Consider the following 17,770-nt stretch of genomic DNA (forward strand, 5'->3'; position numbering starts at 1 on the left):
TTAAAACTATGAATATCAAAGTTAAGCAATAAACCGCATGCAGTGCAAAATTGCTGATTTGCCAGTAAAAGGGGGCTAGCTGTCATTTAAGATAACTGAAGTATGTACTCAATTATAGACGCGTAGGCCTACTTTTATGTGCAAATTCATCAAACTCTGTCATCTTAGAAGCGGTTTACGGTCGATAGTCCATTGATTGGAAACGTCAAACGTGGCCACACAAACATTAATTATTTGTATTTTCATTTATCCAAATATTTATAAATTACTGAATTAATTACTTTCATTCGTTCCTTCATTTATTTTACTCATTAAAGGCGCCTTTAAAACAAAACACAAAAAAGACATCTCAGACCGTGCTCTTATACTAGATCTGTCAGTTCAAGAGAAACAAAAATCAAAATCATTTGATACCCGTGTTATTTTCAGCCTGTAAAAGAATATATATGAAAGGCAACTGGTCAATAATGTTCAGTGACAAGCATTGATGGAGTCTTTGGGTAGTTTTATGAATGTCATGTATTCTGACAAAGAATGCTGTGCATGGCGTCACCACTTTAATAACATTGGTTGACTGATAAAGTAATCACTCAAACCTACAAAAGCATGACAACAAACTCGCCGCCATTCTCAAGATGACGTCGACAATATTACAATGACGAATTCAGGTTCGTTTAAAATAGAACCTCTGTGCCAATTAATCGGTACAACTATTGAACACTATACCAGGTATTGATTTTGTGCATTGTATATTTAACTCTGAGCAAAGAAAACATAACAACAATACAAAAGCAGGGTAACCAGGTTAGAGTTTGCGTGTGGCTGTTTCTATTGCGAAATGGCCGCTCACGGTGGAAAAACTGCGGAGAGCTAGGCAAAAACCAGGACAAATAAGAAAACTGATTTTGGCACAATCAAGGTGGTACGGATAACACTTGGTTGGATTCACTGCTTCCAGTAGCATCAAAGTGTGTTACTATTTAAACTATTGTGGCACATTGAGATAATATATCCTGGCAAGTGATTCTGTAAGTATAAGCGTCCAGCAGTTTGACGGCCATGTTAGATATACCCTCTACGTAATCTTTTGTAAAATAACTATATTAGTGAAATATCCTGTAAATCTTTACTGTGGGTTACCCGTGACACTAATGGTTGTCCTTGGAATGGAAGTCCGGGGTCCCATATGGTTTGTACAGGTTGAAGTTAGTCGTAGTACTGGGGTTACCATATGGGACGAATGTCACCTGTACAAAGTAATGGGAGGCGGACTACGGTTCCTAGCGGACTACCATTCCTGTCGCCCTTGATAGCAGCTACACAGCTGTTACGTAGAGTCACTCAGTAAGAAACAAGGCACAGGTGAATACAGGTGAGTGCAGGTGTAGGTCATCTACGCAGTCCCCCTAGCTGTGCATAGTGGACGCTCTACTTGACCAAATAGGCCTGACACACCATGTATGTACTCACAGGTCCCTCCGATGCATAAATTGTAGATATGATTCTTCTTTCGATGCAGAATATTGGATCTGATAGATCAATCTGATAAATTCTGATATGCAGTAGGCCTGATATAAAATAATGTAATCAAGAAACTTTGTAAAAACAGAGCCTATTTTACCGATTTCACACCACATCATCGTGCATATAGCTGGTATCAGAATTAAACGATATCATTTATTCCGGCGTGGACCTATAAGACCTATAAAATCTATGTGCTCTAAAGATTTTAAGATGTATATTGATTTCCCTTTTTTTCGGCAGGTTATAGTTGACTTTGACAAAATGACACAACTTGGGAGCATGGAGTATCCTGCCTTAAGAGGAAGGACGATTACAGCGCTGATTGTATTAATACAGATTATTTGCCTGGTAAAATTAGCAGGTACGCATGTGCACAAAATCAGTTAATTTTCTTAATAATGCTTAAATGCGAATGTGTGCTTATTTGCCTGAGCGTTTTTCAGCAACTGGACGTGCACATATGCAGTGGCGGATTTAGAGGGGGGTCAGGGGGGTCCTGACCCCCCCTCGGTTTCTGAAAAATATTTCACACCAATATTCCCCTCTTGAAATTAGAATTTTGACTAGCTAAATATATACAGTATATAAGACAATGAGAAATTCAAAATGATATGATTCATACATCATTGACGTCTCGCGTCTTTGTTAGCGTTAAAAACCTAACTTCTGATTCCATGAATGGCGAGCGTGGGCTTGATGCTGAAAATTTAATTTTAGTCAGCAGGCCAATTCCCTTAACTGAGCAAAATGTATCGTAGCATGGCAGTAGACCTTATCTAGTGTGTGTGTATGTGTATGTGTGTGTGCGTGTGTGTGTGTGTGTGAAGAAAGACACCGAATGCTGATTTTTCAGAATAATTTTCACATATGGGAAACAGGTGTAACAGGGATTGAAGACCTAGGAAGGGCTCTCATATGATTAGTACAGGTTAGGGTTAATTGGAGTATTGGGGTTAGTATTTGGACGAATGTCACCTGTACAAAGTAATGGAAAGTGGACTACGGTTCCTAGCGGACTCCCATTCCTGTTACACCTGGGCTACATGTGTAGTAGGCCCAGTTAGACACTATTGGACTTGTAGAGTATCGTATGTGACATCGAATAATTGCACGACTTTGAGCATATGAAGGCAGGAGCGGATTCAGAAATATTTTCTGACAGTCTTCCAAATTAACTTGAACCATTTATCCATCCTCCATTTTTGACCGTCTTCCGACAGAAAAAATAGATACCCGTCGATGTATAAACTTGAAAATCTGACCGTCTTCTGGAAGACCCAGAAGACAGCCTATATCCGCCCCTGTGAAGGTATCACCGCCGGGTTTATTGAACATTTGTGAACAGTTTCAGTAACAACCCCTCACCTAAAATGAGCTATACCTGTTGTTATTTGCATAATAACAAGTTGTTCATCGTAGTGCGAGCTGTCTTCCCGAATGCTCACTTGGAAGTTAGACAGGGTCGGGTGTAGACGCAACAGTATGTGTGGTGCAGCCAGAAGGTCGAGCTTTTAAAAGGCGTGGAAGCAAATGTATATTTGTGAGTATCACTATTTCTTCATCAACCACAGCCACTAATTACTAAAGACGCAAAAGAATGAGAAAAATATTTACAGCAAATATTTATGACATGAATCCTTTTACTATATTTCCTATATTGTTACTTGTATATCTGTCAGAATGGTAGAAATTATTGCTTACAGTACATTGGGACTCCAAATGTTCAGGAAAAACGGCGCATTCATCTGACTTTTGACGATAACCTAAGTTTGCGTGAAACCCTCTGCACTTTGTAACCCTCTGTTTGAACATTTTGTGTGCCCCGGTCTTGAGAATTAATTTTGAATATTTTGACCTAATTTAAAATGTCGCGTGTTTTTAAATGTAAGTATTACCACCCAAATTAATTAATTGGATGATGCTTGTCACCGTTCTGAGCTTCTGAGACTGATCCAAGGATTTCGACTGCTCATTGCACAATGATTGACAGATACATATTTTACACAGCCTGTCGTCTCCATTGCGCCGTGTTTTGCCCATCCATTACACGGTTCATATTATATACGTGCAATATATTTGTTGTAATTTTCGAAGAGAATTTGTAAATTTTCTCTTTCTCTGAAATGCGTCATCATGTACTACAACCCGCGTTATAACTTTTAATATCAAGAGGAATGTATTGACGGTCGTAGCAAATGAAACGGGTAGTGCTATCAATGCTACTTTTTTAATAAGAGGCCTCAAATAGTTATATCGTTAACTAATTCCAGAATATAACTTTGGTTTCACGCTAGTTGAACCTGAGCATCAGACTAGTTAATAATCGTGCACGCCATTCCATTTATACGTGTCCTCTGTCCTGTGACATTACATGCATTATTAGAATGTACAGAGCCCGTCTGTTTAGTTGTAAACATTATTTTTATCTTTTCAGGAGCTCAACGAGATTCTGCACAGCATCTGTCTGAAAGCAACCTATGAAGTCTAGCCTTTGTTTCACAGGAACCCACGCTCCTTCGTATATCTATTATATGGAAACTCAATAAAAAAACTTTTATAACTTGGCGTTTTGTTTTTCACCTTTTTATGAAATTATTATGATAAGGATAGTAGTAATCATAATGGAAATGGGTTATTTTTAGTGTTTTAGGACTTTCAAATTCAATCTGATCTGTAAAGAATGTCAGTGCTTTTGTGGTTGACGGTTTTCTGTGGTACCTAAATTTTAAATTGTTGTAAAATGACCAGTATTTTCTAAATAACCCCTCCAATCTGTTTTAGCACACTGTAGTAAAATATCTAAAATGGTTTCCAACAACCTACATTTTATAGTTCAAATTTATATAAATTTACAATCCTGGTTTTAAAAAAATTCACATGATAATTTTGTTCTATGGCATATATCGTTTGGTTATTTTTCCTGTATTATCTTATATAGGGAGGGTCCCATTTTGACGGAGTTTGGCTTTTGCTATCGTGAATTGTTTTAATTTGGCGGCCTTTTCTTAGTATAAAAAGTTTATTTGATATTTGAACATAATAATGAGAAGGTGGGATGATTCTGATGTAAGCTTAAATCAAGTTAGATTTTTTAAATGAATACTGCTGAAATTGATGAAAAATTTGATTTCTGAGGGTAAAACGGAACTTCAGTTCCTATTCTCTGAATCAAATTGGGATAATTACAAGACTCGCCCCACCGGTCACCCCTCCAATACAATGGACTCGCCCCACCTGTCACCCCTCCAATGCAATGGACTCGCCCCACCTGTCACCCCTTCCAATGCAATGGACTCGCCCCACCTGTCACCCCTCCAATGCAATGGACTTGCCCCACCTGTCACCCCTCAAATGCAATGGACTCGCCCCACCTGTCACCCCTGTAATGCAATGGACTCGTCCCACCTGTCACCCCTCTAATGGAATGGACTTGCCCCACTTGTCACCCCTCTAATGGAATGGAGTCGCCCCACATAACTCCCCTTTATTTGGAGTCGCCCAACCTGTCGCCCCTTTGATGCAATGGACTCGCCCCAATTTGTCTATCAAATGACCGTGGTGTACTATTCAACCTTATTTGCTTCGGTCAAGTCTTCACTGCTAAACCTTTTAACTACTCCTGTGTTAGCTGACCTTGTAAGCAATTCATTAGAATGAATTTTCTAAAATGAAATTTAAACAATCCATTTATTCATCAAAAACGCCAATCAACCATCAGGATTACTTGAAAACACCTTTTTAATAATTTTGATAAACGTTATTACATAATTGAAGTCTATTTTTGTAGGTTTTTTTAAAATGCTTTTCATCATGTCGATCGGTAATTTCGGGTAGGCACCGACTGCCCGAGGGTTCTAAAATCTTCATCGCTCTAGTCGCCGACTAACCCCAACCCCAATTTGTAATCAGCCACTAGGTGTAGCTAAGACAGCGTATGACGCAGGCTTGATGCCCAACGTTATACCGAGAGCGCTATATTGGTAAATATAACCGACACATATCTTTTTATTTTTATAACATTGTTAGAACGTTTTAATACTAGATGTATTGATTTAAGTTGTGTAGTGATACAAAGTATGAAATCCTTTGTTCATGTGTTTTCGACAATATTAACAAAAATGCATCATTTGTAAATTTCATCAAAATTTATATACGTTAATAGAACTTGCTGGCATCGTTCCTTGGATCAATGATGATGACAGTGGCGGTGTACAACGTAAGAATGGCGTTCTCTTAACACTTAATTGTTGATGGTCTAACCAATATATAACCCTGTTATCAAATCGTTTTGTGTAAGCTGGGTATACGTCACCTTCATTATTATTCATTATTATTCATTAAGAAAAGGGGGGGTAAGGTCGGGGGTAAGGTCGGCTTCGCATCCGCGGCGCCCCCCTCTTTAATTTATCCTGTATCCGCCCCTGCATATGTGTGTGTTTGTGTGTGTGTGTGTGTGTGTGTTTAAGTGAAGGAGAGAGAGCAAGGACTCTCTTATAAGTTTATTTACATGAAAACATTTTGTAGTAAGTAGGGGCCCAAACTAATCTTGCTGACAGGTCATTTTACAATCAAATACATACAGGATATCATTAAATGCAAAGAATTTTGAGTCTACACTCATTTTTTTCCCACTTTTCCAGAAGGCCAAAATTATTCATTTTGCGGCACTGACAATAACTATGTTAATAACGTCATGGATCAGACGGGTTACATCATATCAAGACGCTCGGGGCAAATTTACTACGGGAACAACATAATGTGCACGTGGTTCTTGGACGCTGGTGCTGGGAACTCTCTTCACTTCACCATTGAGAGTTCGTCTTTAGAACCAACCAGTGGAGTGTGTGACCATCACGATTACATGGTATTTTATTACGGTAAGATGGCGTTATACGCTAGACGTAGGGTACACATTATTTCTTCTGATTTCATCTTTTTTTTTTTTTTTTTTTTTTTTTTTTTTCCTTGGTTGTTTTTCCATTGGTATGAAAGATTGATTCCATCCAAATTCTACAAATAACAGTTTCCGCGGGAAACAACTTCAGTTATACGAGATTTTTTAAAAGTGATAACAACTGTTCCTATGAGATTCATATTTCACAATATATGCATTGTAAACAACTTACAGAATTATAATAAAGTCCATTTTATTACCACCGAAACAGCGGTTATCGCAATTATTCTTGAATCTATGTTTGACAGCTTTCCACGTGGACCTTCATAGATGACTTTACCTCTAAAGAGATTATTACAAAAAAAAAACTAATAATAATAATAAAAAAGATGGACAGCTTTGAATGTGGGAATGGATTCATTAACCATTTTTCCCAAACAAAAAATTGTTGTCCCTTGTAAATTAAGAAAGACAAACTGTCCCAAACACGTATATACACGGTTGTAAAGTTACCAAAGTCATAAAGCTCAAAGCAATGAGCTACAGATATATTATGCAGCCATTGCCTATTGCCCAAAGTTTAGAATCATAAACTTCTATTTGATTATATAAATATATTTATATATGTTTACTTTATTATCTTATATATTTAATTTATTATCTGATATATTTCATTTCCCAGGGAGTACAAACAGTTCCAGGTTGAGAAATGTCACGTGGTGTGGATCCGATTACCCACGTACCATTACCACCTCAGGTCGCTATGCATACATCAGGTTTAAGTCCAACAGTGCCGATTCTCGTTACTCTGGCATTCGCTTGAAGTACGAGACTTTCAGTAAGTATTGCAGGAGTTTTATTAATATTTATTTGTGTATATGTGCCATTTAATTGATCGTAAATTGCGGGTCCAGAATATTCAAGAAGTCGTCCTGCTTGTACAATACACATTGCGAAGTTGAGCAGAATATAAAACATGTGAGTGAGCGCGGGCGTGTGTGGCACATTGCTCGCGTGTGGGTTTCCATCATTGTCAGAGTGCTTATTACTTTTCTTTCTTTAAAAGTTAAAGCTTTAAGGCATTCTGTAGATCATAAATAAAGTCATAACATCATGAATTATAAAATTACGAAATTCCTAACGATCACATACTTGTCTCAGATAACACCTTCTGTCCGCCGGGGTGGGCCACATACAACGGCTCCTACTGCATACAGGTTAAGACGCACAAAGAGAAGTGGAAAGACGCCCATAAGCACTGTACCTATGACCAGGCCAACTTGGTCAGCATTTCCAGCCGACAAGAGGCAGACTTTATTGCAGGTAACATTTTTGGTCGTTTTTAAAACTTGCGTTTATGCAGAATCTTAGGCCTATCTGTTTATTTATTCATTTTTATTTGAATTATATAATTTATTTCTAAGGCGTGTCAAATAAATACATTTATAATTATTGTTCATTTTGTACAGGAATGCAGAATATTTCCAGTAGTTATATATGGGTAGGATTTGAAAAATACAGCAGCAAAAATCATAATTGGAAATGGATAGACCCTGCAGAACACTATGAGCCGCCTGGGTAAGTCCACATGTTTACAATAAATAAATAAATAAACAAATAATAGTAAAAAGCTCAACTTTAGTTCACTTCTTCATAACACATGCAATGTGAATGTTTTGTCGTTTCAACACATAGTGGGATTCATTTTTTTTTTTCACGTTCACTCTGCAGATTTTTAATCAGTGCCAAAATGTATCAATCAAAACTGAGAATATAAGAGATGGAGTGGAGTTTTGATATTGTTAAAATGTTAAGTTTACTTATAATACGGGAATTTTTAAAGTTGTTTTACGTCGACTTTGCAGACTTTTTGAGGCAGGAGAGTCTAACACCGAATGTGCTGGCTTCAACCCTTCGTCCAAGTCTTATGTGGAGATGGACTGCTCTGCAAAGAATATTTTCGCGTGTAAAATGATAAAAGGTAATGAAGTTTTAAACTTGCTTTACGAATAGAATCCATACCTTTGCTTTGTTAATAACATTTCCAAGGTTGCAGCCTTACGGATATATATGAATGTTTAATTGAAATATTTTTTTAAAAACGTTTTAGCTTGCTTTTGCATTTATGAACCGACTTTTTTGTCATTGTGACATTATCTATATCATACACTTTGCTGCTTCTTACTCAATATATTTTTATGACTTTGAATTTAATTGTGTGACCAACAAAAAAAATTAAGTTATAGGCTACTATGATAATCTGTATAATAATAGGAGATCAGTCGAAGTCTCCTTTTCACGTGTTCCCCCAAACTACAAAGATCTGTTGACAACTGACAATACCTTAAGGCAGTAGGAAGATAGTGGCCGAAGTTTGAATTTGATTATAACTGTTAAAAGTATATTTTAAAGGCATTCTTCGGCAATTTCCGTAAAGCTTCGGTATGTGTAACAGAAATCATATATGTTGTCATTAACATTATTGTAGAGAGCAGGATTTGCTGGACGAGTGGTAACGTCCTTGGCTGCCAAACACGACGGAGTGGGTTCGATTCCCACTCAGTCCCATATCTTTAAATTATTTTTATTATATACTAATCTCTTATCATGGTTCAGTGATTGATGTGGTAGGTATCAGTTACTTAAATATTTAGTAATATTTGAATGCTGCTACTGCTGGGCAATATCAATTAATTGTATTTTGATACTTGGTTTTGTCTATTTAATCATTTATAAGTAAAATACCAAAATACCGGAATTTGTTCATTTTCAGGCAATAACACTGTATTTCCAACTCCAGACAGAAAAGAAGGTAAAGATGTTTTTGTTTCTTACAAAGCGGCTGTCTTAATCATGATAATGCTTGCGTTTTCTTTTCCAATTCATTTATAAACTTCAAATAAATAGGCCGTTATCTGTGGTTTATTTTCTTATAATCCTTCAATTAATAATTTTTTATCATTGCACGATTTAAACAAAGGGAGGAGGTTTTCTGTATTAAATGAAAAAACAGTGTATTAAAAAAATAAATCGGAGTGCCACAGACTTATTATTCTGTCCAAGAGGAGACTTATAAATTAATTTAATTAGATCTCTCTTCGATTTTAATTCCAGGCGAAGAAATACAGTGGCACTGGGTCGGTGTGGGAGCAGGTCTTTTCGTTGTCTGCTTTTTCACTGGCACGAAAATGAGCAAAAGAAAGAAAAATGTGACAACATTGGAAACAACGGCGCATGCAACTTCTGTTCAGGTGAATTCGACATCAAGTTCGCCCCGAACTCCCCATCGCAAGGACACGCCAGCGGTGACTCTGGAATTACGATCACGCGAGGAAGATCTCCCCACATGTAAAGACAATTCCGACGATAGACCAATATTAAGGAGGACTTATTCCGACCCGAACATGAGATCAGGCCATCTCCTTTCCAGAGACTCTCGCGCTAATAGTGGTCACCAGGTACCTGACAACGATAACGTCTCACATCATTCACGGGAAAATCAACAAATTCTCAGGGTTGACAGGTTACCCGACACGGGGAACACAAAGGCGCGTGCTCTGCCGCCTATTAACGTTGCACCCACTATGCCTCCAGTGGATAGTGGCACTGGTGCGTCTTGGCACTATGACTATTCAACAGAGCCATCTATAGAGGATGATTCCCATGTACATTTACCCCCTCCCCCGTCATATGATGAGATCATGGGCGTGGCTGATCATCACCATTAGTTGTAGGTGAAAGGGTGCTGTCGAATGGAAGAGTAGGACTGTTATGTGACACAGACTAAATATCAATAGGGGACTTTTTGTTCGACTCATTAAAAATTATTGAAAGGACAATCTAATATTTTTGTTCATAAAATTTATCTTCGAAACTTAAATGCCAAATATATCATCAGTTCTTCACTCATGCAAGATTTCTCAACAGATAGACTACACATATCTGTGTAATGTCGACTACAATTGTATAGATGAAGGAAGTTGTTACTTAATGTAAAAGAGGAACTGCTGCAAACTTTTCAAAACCGTATCTTTTGTTACACATGTGCCATGTAATTATACACGCTATCTTTGTGCCCCACTTGTTGCACAGTTTTAGTTTTTAGCCTTGTTTCTGTTTTAACGAGAGCAGATACAAAAAAAAAAACTTCGTAAAAGAAGATGACACGATTTTAAAAAGGATAAATAAAAGACATTGCAAAATAAGGAGAATTGAAGGCGTATGGACTCCACTTCTAGACAGTATGAACTCTACGAATCCGTGTGTCCAGCTTATGTTGCATTCGGCAAACCATCGCCAACCAAAAACTAAATTGTGTGAATGTGCGTTGCAAACTAGGCAAAATTCTGCAAAAGTTGCTGATGACTATAACGTTGCGTTACCTTTAAGAAAAAAGCTACTTTTTTTTTGGACATTGCTTTTTTACCAAAACAATGTACATGGTGTATACTGTTTCCATTATCCATTGCAACACTTTGACGGTGAAGGCTAGGTTATAAATTGATTTTTCATTAGATATTCACAGATATGTCTCTGGCTCGATTCTCTGCTGTAAGCAACGAATAAAATGCACATAGTTAATGAAAAGGCAATTGTAGCCAAATGCAAAGTTGCTTATTTAGCCAATATACTTTAAGATAGTACGAAAAGTTTCTGCAGTGAAAACGTACTTGAAGACATTGAAAACATACATACTTTACTCAGATCAGTTATCAAAGTAGTATCTTATCTTCATCATTGCTGAAATTGAGATTTTACCTTCACAGCATAGAAAAGTTCCACTCTCTCTATTTTAGAGTTTGACCAAGTACATGCCAATAGTGCAGCTTAGGTTGAACAGTTAATTTGTCCATTTTATTGGAACACGATGCTTTTAGTTGATGGTGTTAAATATGCTACATACATGTAAATCGAAATCAATAATCAAAATGCATTACATACATTACCGCAAAAAGCAAAACTATAACATAATTCACTAAATCATTAAAAAACAGCGAAAAACTCTCTTAAGGTCTAACCTTTTCTCATCAGACGTGGGCAGTTGATTTTTATATCTCTTGTACCCAATAAAACATTTAGATGCTCAAGCATAGGCTTATTCATAGGAATTATTTCTCTTTTGTTGGGCATTGAGTAGATGAGGCTGTAACATTTACTTTTTCTCATAAGACAGAAAAAATCAATGAAGCAAAGATATGCTGTACATAGTATCAAAAACGTAGGCAAATTTTACTAATATTTTAAAGTGCAGAGAAAATGCTTTGTCTCTCTATCTAAACAATTCAGCACACACACGCACTCACAATTACTTTGGAGAATGACATACATAAATATCAAAGCCTAACCAATATGCTAATTTAAGATAATACCAACATAATTTCTGCTCTGAAAACAAAATTGAGGACAGTTACTCCGATCAGTTATCAAAGTAGCCTCTTAATCTTATCCTCATCATTGCTGAAATTCAGCAAAGTTAATTTCATAGCACAGACAATTTTCACTCTCTTTTTTTAAGTTTTGGCCAGGTACGTGATTTTCACTGGTGCCGGTTAACTTGCCCGCGTTATTACAACACGATAATTATAGTTGATTGCATTACAGAAACCGCTTAAAACGGTTACAAAACGAAAAAATATTCATTTCATATATAATCACAAAAAAAAACATTGTACTAGTATAAGTAAGTTTCAATACAATAATATAAATCAATTTTTCTTGTATCTCGCCTATGCTCTAAACTCCCCACTTTAGAAGCAGATATTTCCATATCTCTTGTACCCTCTCAAACAGGCCGATGTACAAAGGGATAGCAACTGTTATTTTTTGCCAAAAAATGAATTTTCCTGAGGTAAGCAACAATTTCCCCAAACTTACCAATAGTTGATGAATCCATTCTGACATTCAAAGTTAGTCCCTGTGTTTTTTTTTCCTAAAAAGTTTGGTTTTTTGTAATAATCTCTTAGAGATTATTACAGAGGGTAGGCATCTATGGACATCGCGTGGTTCGATGGCAAGAGCAGATTCTGAATACTTGTGATAACCGCTGTTTTGGTTGTAAAAAGGAATTTATTATATTTCTATTAGCTGTTTACAATGCATTTATTGTGAAATATGAATCTCATATATGGAAGAGTTGCTATCCCTTTAAGTGAATATGAGCAACTGTATCTCTTTTGCTGGAATTGCCCAGCGCCTAACTGTTGGAACGGAAGCGGCTGTGACATTCAAATAATCATCTTATCATAAGTAGAAGTCACTTTAGAAATATCAATATATCGAAGTGCAATAAAAAAAATGTATTGTCTTTTAATGTGAACATTCTGCGAACAAGCACATGTTCACAAATTCATGATATCACCTGTGCCCTGTTATACAGCGTAAGATTTCCATTAATTTGTGTAGTTAGATTTTCATTGCCTTGCATAACGCTAACCCTAACCTGTATAAACTTGTATGTTGAGCGGACTCTCTTTTGCCCGCACCCCTAGTTCCTTAACACCAATTACTTGTCAAAGCCCATAATATTCCCACAATGCCCTATCTTTTTCAAACGCCTGGATGATTTCATTACGTTCATATTATCAGAGTTATCACCAATGGTATCAAACCCGTGTATATTTTTATTTGGGCCACTTGGCTTCTTTTTAGGCTTGGATTCGACTTCTTCGTCATCATCGTGTTCCTCTTCGGTTTGGTTATTATCTTGGTACCTACTTTCTGAATTTTTTTGCTCTTCTTCATTTTTCTTAAAAGAAGACTTAACAACACGCCCACCTCCGACAACATACATGCCACTCGCGTCCTTACTTTCCCGGCCGTCACCCCTTATTCCATACCCCTTTTTTCTAGAAAGTTTACCTGCAAGACCACCCTCACTGCTTGTTCCGCACCCACAGCTACATTCCATACAATCCCCGTCACTTAACTCATTCCCGCTATCACTACCTTCTTTCTCTACTCTTACTTTACTTTCCCTTTTACTGTCTCTGCTGAACCCCCTCTCTTCTGCATAACTGCCAACGTCAAGTTCACTATTTCCATTTCTACTATTCCAATTGCTTAGATCCCAACTCCCGTCACCATTTTCACTGGACTCATTCCCAAACCCAACATCATTTTTATTATTTCCGCCACCATTTCTACCATTCCAATTTCCAACAGCATTCCTAAAATTTCCATTTCCTACTTGATTTCGATAACTATCATCCCTGAAACCATCTTCACCATTCCCATTTTCGAAACGATTTCTAATTCTATCACCCCTGTCAACATTTTCACCACTCCCATTCACCCTACTATTTTCATAATTTTTACCACACTCATTCCTAAAGCCAGTTTTAAATCTTTTATCCCATTTGCCATTTTCGCCACTCTCATTCTCAACACGATCTCCATTTCCAGCATATCCACCCCTCCAATTTTCGCCACCATTGGCAACACTCCCATTCTTGGATTGGTTTCTATTTCTATCATTTCCGTTAGCAGTTCTGCTTTTAAAATTTCCACCACTCCAACTATCAACAGCATTTCTACCATTTCCAGCACGATTTCTAAATGTATATCTAAAATCCCTGAAAAGATTTCCGCTACCATTTCCGCCAACCCCACTATAATTCCCACCATTCACATTCTCGACACGTTTTCTTTTTTTGTCACCCCCACCTTTTCCACCCCTACTGTTGCTTCTTTTATTTTCATCACCCTCATTTCCCATGCTATTTCCATCACCTTCATTAACATTTCCATTACTACTTTCACCACCCTTTTTTTTATTTCCACCACTTCCATTTCCATGATTACCATGTTCACCACTCTCAATTCCACTAATACTTACACCACCCTCGTTTTCATTTCCACGACTTCCATTTGGCCTAAGATTTTCCCATTTCTCATTTCCATTACTAGTTCCACCACCACCATTTCCATTTCCATCACCATTTTTACCACTCTCAGTTCCACTACCTTCATTTCCATTTCCACTACCATTTCCACCACTTTTAATTCCACTACTATTTTCACCACCCTTTTTTCCATTTCTGCCACTTCCATTTCCACGCCTACCATGTTCACCACTCTCAATTCCACTAATATTTACTCCACGCTCGTTTTCATTTCCACGACTTCCGTTTCCACTAAGATTTTCATCTCTCTCAATTCCATCACTAGTTCCACCACCCCCATTTCCATCCCCATATTTGCCACTCTCAAGTCCATTACTATTTCCACTACCCTCATTTCCATTTCCACTACCATTTCCATCGCTATCATTTTCACTTCTACCACTTCCATTTCCACGCCTACCATGTTCACCACTCTCAATTCCACTAATATTTACACCACCCTCGTTTTCATTTCCACGACTTTCATTTGGCCTAAGATTTACCCATTTCTCATTTCCATTACTAGTTCCACCACCATTTCCATTTCCATCACCATTTTTACCACTCTCAATTCCACTACCCTCATTTCCATTTCCACTACCATTTTCAGCACTCTTAATTCCACTACTATTTCCACCACCTTTTTTTTCATTTCTGCCACTTCCATTTCCACGCCTACCATGTTCACCACTCTCAATTCCACTAATATTTACACCACGCTCGTTTTCATTTCCACGACTTCCGTTTCCACTAAGATTTTCATCTCTCTCATTTCCATCACTAGTACCACCACCCCCATTTCCATCACCATTTTTGCCACTCTCAAGTCCACTACTATTTCCACTACCCTCATTTCCATTTCCACTACCATTTTCAGCACTCTTAATTCCACTACTATTTCCACCACCTTTTTTTCCATTTCTGCCACTGCTATTTCCACAACTTCCATGTTCACCACTCTCAATTTCACTTGCATCTACACCACCCTCATTTTCATTTCCACGACTTCCGTTTCCACTAAGATTTTCATCTTTCTCATTTCCATTACTAGTTCCACCACCCCCATATCCATCACCATTTTTGCCATTCTCAAGTCCACTTCTATTTCCACTACCCTCATTTCCATTTCCACTACCATTTCCACTGCTATCATTTTCGATTCTACCACTTCCATTTCCACGCCTACCATGTTCACCACTCTCAATACCAATAATATTTACACCACCCTCGTTTTCATTTCCACGACTTCGGTTTCCACTAAGATTTTCATCTCTCTCATTTCCATCACTAGTTCCACCACCCCCATTTCCATCATCATTTTTGCCACTCTCAAGTCCACTACTATTTCCACTACCCTCATTTCCATTTCCACTACCATTTTCACCACTCTTAATTCCACTACTACTTCCACCGCTATCATTTTCACTTCTACCACTTCCACTTCCACGCCTACCATGTTTACCGCTCTCATTTCCACGATCATATCTATCACTTACATTCCCTAGATAATTTCCATTCCCACTTCCATTTCCACCACTCCCATTTTTGCAGCCTTGTCCACTATTCTTCTTTCTACTACCATACCGATCACTCCCACTTGTACTACCATTCCCACCACTCCCATTTCCACTTCCATCACTCCCATTTACACCGCTTCTATCCCCACTGCTGTTTCCACCACTCCGATTCCCACTACCATTTCCACCACTGTCATTTCCCCCTCCATTCCCACCACTCCCACTCCCAGAGCCACCCCCTCCACCTAAGCCCCAACCAAAATTGAATAAAGAAAAATGGGGACTGAAACCAATGCCTCCCACACCAACAGAGTAATCAAAACTGACAAGACTGAAAGATGGATTTGTGGAAACAGTTGGTGCAACATTAGCATCAACTCCTGCTCTGAAATTTACTGCCGAGAAAGACACCCCTCCCCCTTGCTCGATTACGGACTTTTGTCCACTTCTTAGGCCACATATATCTGCATTTATACCATTAACTGTGACTCCTGTTTTTGTAACCACTTCATGTGTGTTTCGTGCATCTAATCCAACTGCCTGTGCATTGATGCCATTTGCTTCAAATGTTTTAGTTTCTGTGCTTGCTTGCGAAGTTTGGCCGACATCAATGCCCTTAACCTTTGCATTCAAACCACTATATTGTTCACCTATTCTCTGCCATTTCTTTGATACATTTACGGATCCCTCGACACCTACAACTTCAGCTGTCAACCCCCTTGCCTTTATGCCAACTATTTCCGCTCCGGCGGTTGCGCTTGCCTGGAATTTTGCGCCTCGGATGTCAGCGGTCAACCCAGTGGTACTGACCCCTTTTACCGTGCACTGCGCTGAAGCGTCTGCAGTTGCTTGCAGACCAGTGGCATCAATCGTGCCACATTTCAAGTCCGTACCAATGACTGTAACTGGTGCCTCAGCTGAGACTCCAAAGTTGGCCCCAGTTAAGTTAACCTGGAGTCCCGTTGCTCGAAACGCAGTAAGCTTTGGGGCAACTTCAGCGTTTCCTTTACATTTGATGCCAGTGACGTTGACTTGTGCCCCCTGCAGGACGGCCCCATTGAGCTGACTATCGACTCCCACGTTGACCCCAATATTTACTCCAGTCACGTTCGCTTCACCTGCCTGTACTTTAATTCCAGTAATGCTCCCTTTTGCTGCTTGAGTTTCACTTTTTTTCACCCCTGTACATCCAGTGTTGCACAACGAAAAATTGCAACCATGCACTGTACACTCTTTTGTCATCAAACTAACACTTTCTTCTTTCTTTTTTACACTATGCTGATTGCATTTACATTTGATTCGTTTGGACTTTTTCTTTGCCGCAGCCTTCTGAGCCTTAATCTTGGCTTCCGCGTCACTGTCCCATAGGATATATCCATCATCAATGTAACAAGGGCGCCGACGTCGAAATTCCATTTGGTCGCTGTAATGAACAACAAATCCTTAAGAAGTAAGCCTACGAGGTCATTTTTCCCTAGAACTAACAATTCAGGTAATGCAATTACATTTCTAGTGTTTTTTCTACAATATGTGTAAGGTAAAGATATTTCATAGATATGATTTTTTTAGTCAACAAAGTTCTTATCTTCGCATTCAGAGTATTTGTCCAAATATCCGAAATAAAGGTGGGGAATTAAACAAAATGTCTAAGTCTAGTCTCAACTAGAGAATCAAAGTGGCGATACCTCCGCCCGATATTGTACCACCAAGGAGATAAAGCTCATATTGAGAGATAAAGGGCATATTAAGTATTAATAATATCATTACAATGATAAACATTATCATTCACATCGCCCATTTGAGGAGTTACAATAAAATATTGTGTTAACAAACAAAATTTTAATGTTCATAAAAAATAAAAAGTATAAGTAAACATAAAAATAGTAATGAAGTAAAAATGAAGTAAATAAAAATTTAAAGCCATTGTGTCAGTTAAAATCTAAAAGTTACGAATA

General features: G+C 38.0%; 1 protein-coding gene across 3 annotated transcripts; it reads left to right on the top strand.

The window, feature by feature from the left end:
- Nucleotides 1-490: 490 nt before the first annotated feature.
- Nucleotides 491-10,590, top strand: LOC106170085 (uncharacterized). 3 transcript variants are annotated; one of them, XM_087010937.1, is made up of 9 exons: nt 491-1,028; nt 1,765-1,885; nt 6,165-6,401; nt 7,101-7,256; nt 7,580-7,741; nt 7,888-7,996; nt 8,284-8,399; nt 9,192-9,230; nt 9,533-10,589. In XM_087010937.1, the coding sequence occupies exons 2-9, from the start codon at nt 1,786-1,788 to the stop codon at nt 10,144-10,146; spliced, it is 1,533 nt and encodes a 510-aa protein (XP_086867063.1). In that variant the 5' UTR covers nt 491-1,028; nt 1,765-1,785; the 3' UTR covers nt 10,147-10,589. The 3 variants fall into 3 exon arrangements, with proteins under 3 accessions (XP_086867063.1, XP_013405277.2, XP_086867064.1); XM_013549823.2 differs by lacking the exon at nt 491-1,028 and adding an exon at nt 1,240-1,372 and having other exon boundaries at nt 9,533-10,590; XM_087010938.1 differs by lacking the exons at nt 491-1,028; nt 1,765-1,885 and adding an exon at nt 2,976-3,064.
- The last annotated feature ends 7,180 nt before the right edge of the window (nt 10,591-17,770 follow it).

The sequence above is a fragment of the Lingula anatina genome, chromosome 4 (genome assembly GCF_051362555.1).
Source record: "Lingula anatina isolate TDL-2025a chromosome 4, LinAna3.0, whole genome shotgun sequence".
NCBI lineage: Eukaryota > Metazoa > Brachiopoda > Lingulata > Lingulida > Lingulidae > Lingula > Lingula anatina.

What these genes read in the sequence shown, in the direction of transcription:
- LOC106170085 (XM_087010937.1), top strand. Translation starts at nt 1,786, where the DNA reads ATGACACAACTTGGGAGCATGGAGTATCCTGCCTTAAGAGGAAGGACG. An exon ending in CTTGAAGTACGAGACTTTCA is followed by an intron (nt 7,257 to 7,579) that starts GTAAGTATTGCA and finishes TACTTGTCTCAG; the next exon opens with ATAACACCTTCTGTCCGCCG. An exon ending in CGCGTGTAAAATGATAAAAG is followed by an intron (nt 8,400 to 9,191) that starts GTAATGAAGTTT and finishes GTTCATTTTCAG; the next exon opens with GCAATAACACTGTATTTCCA.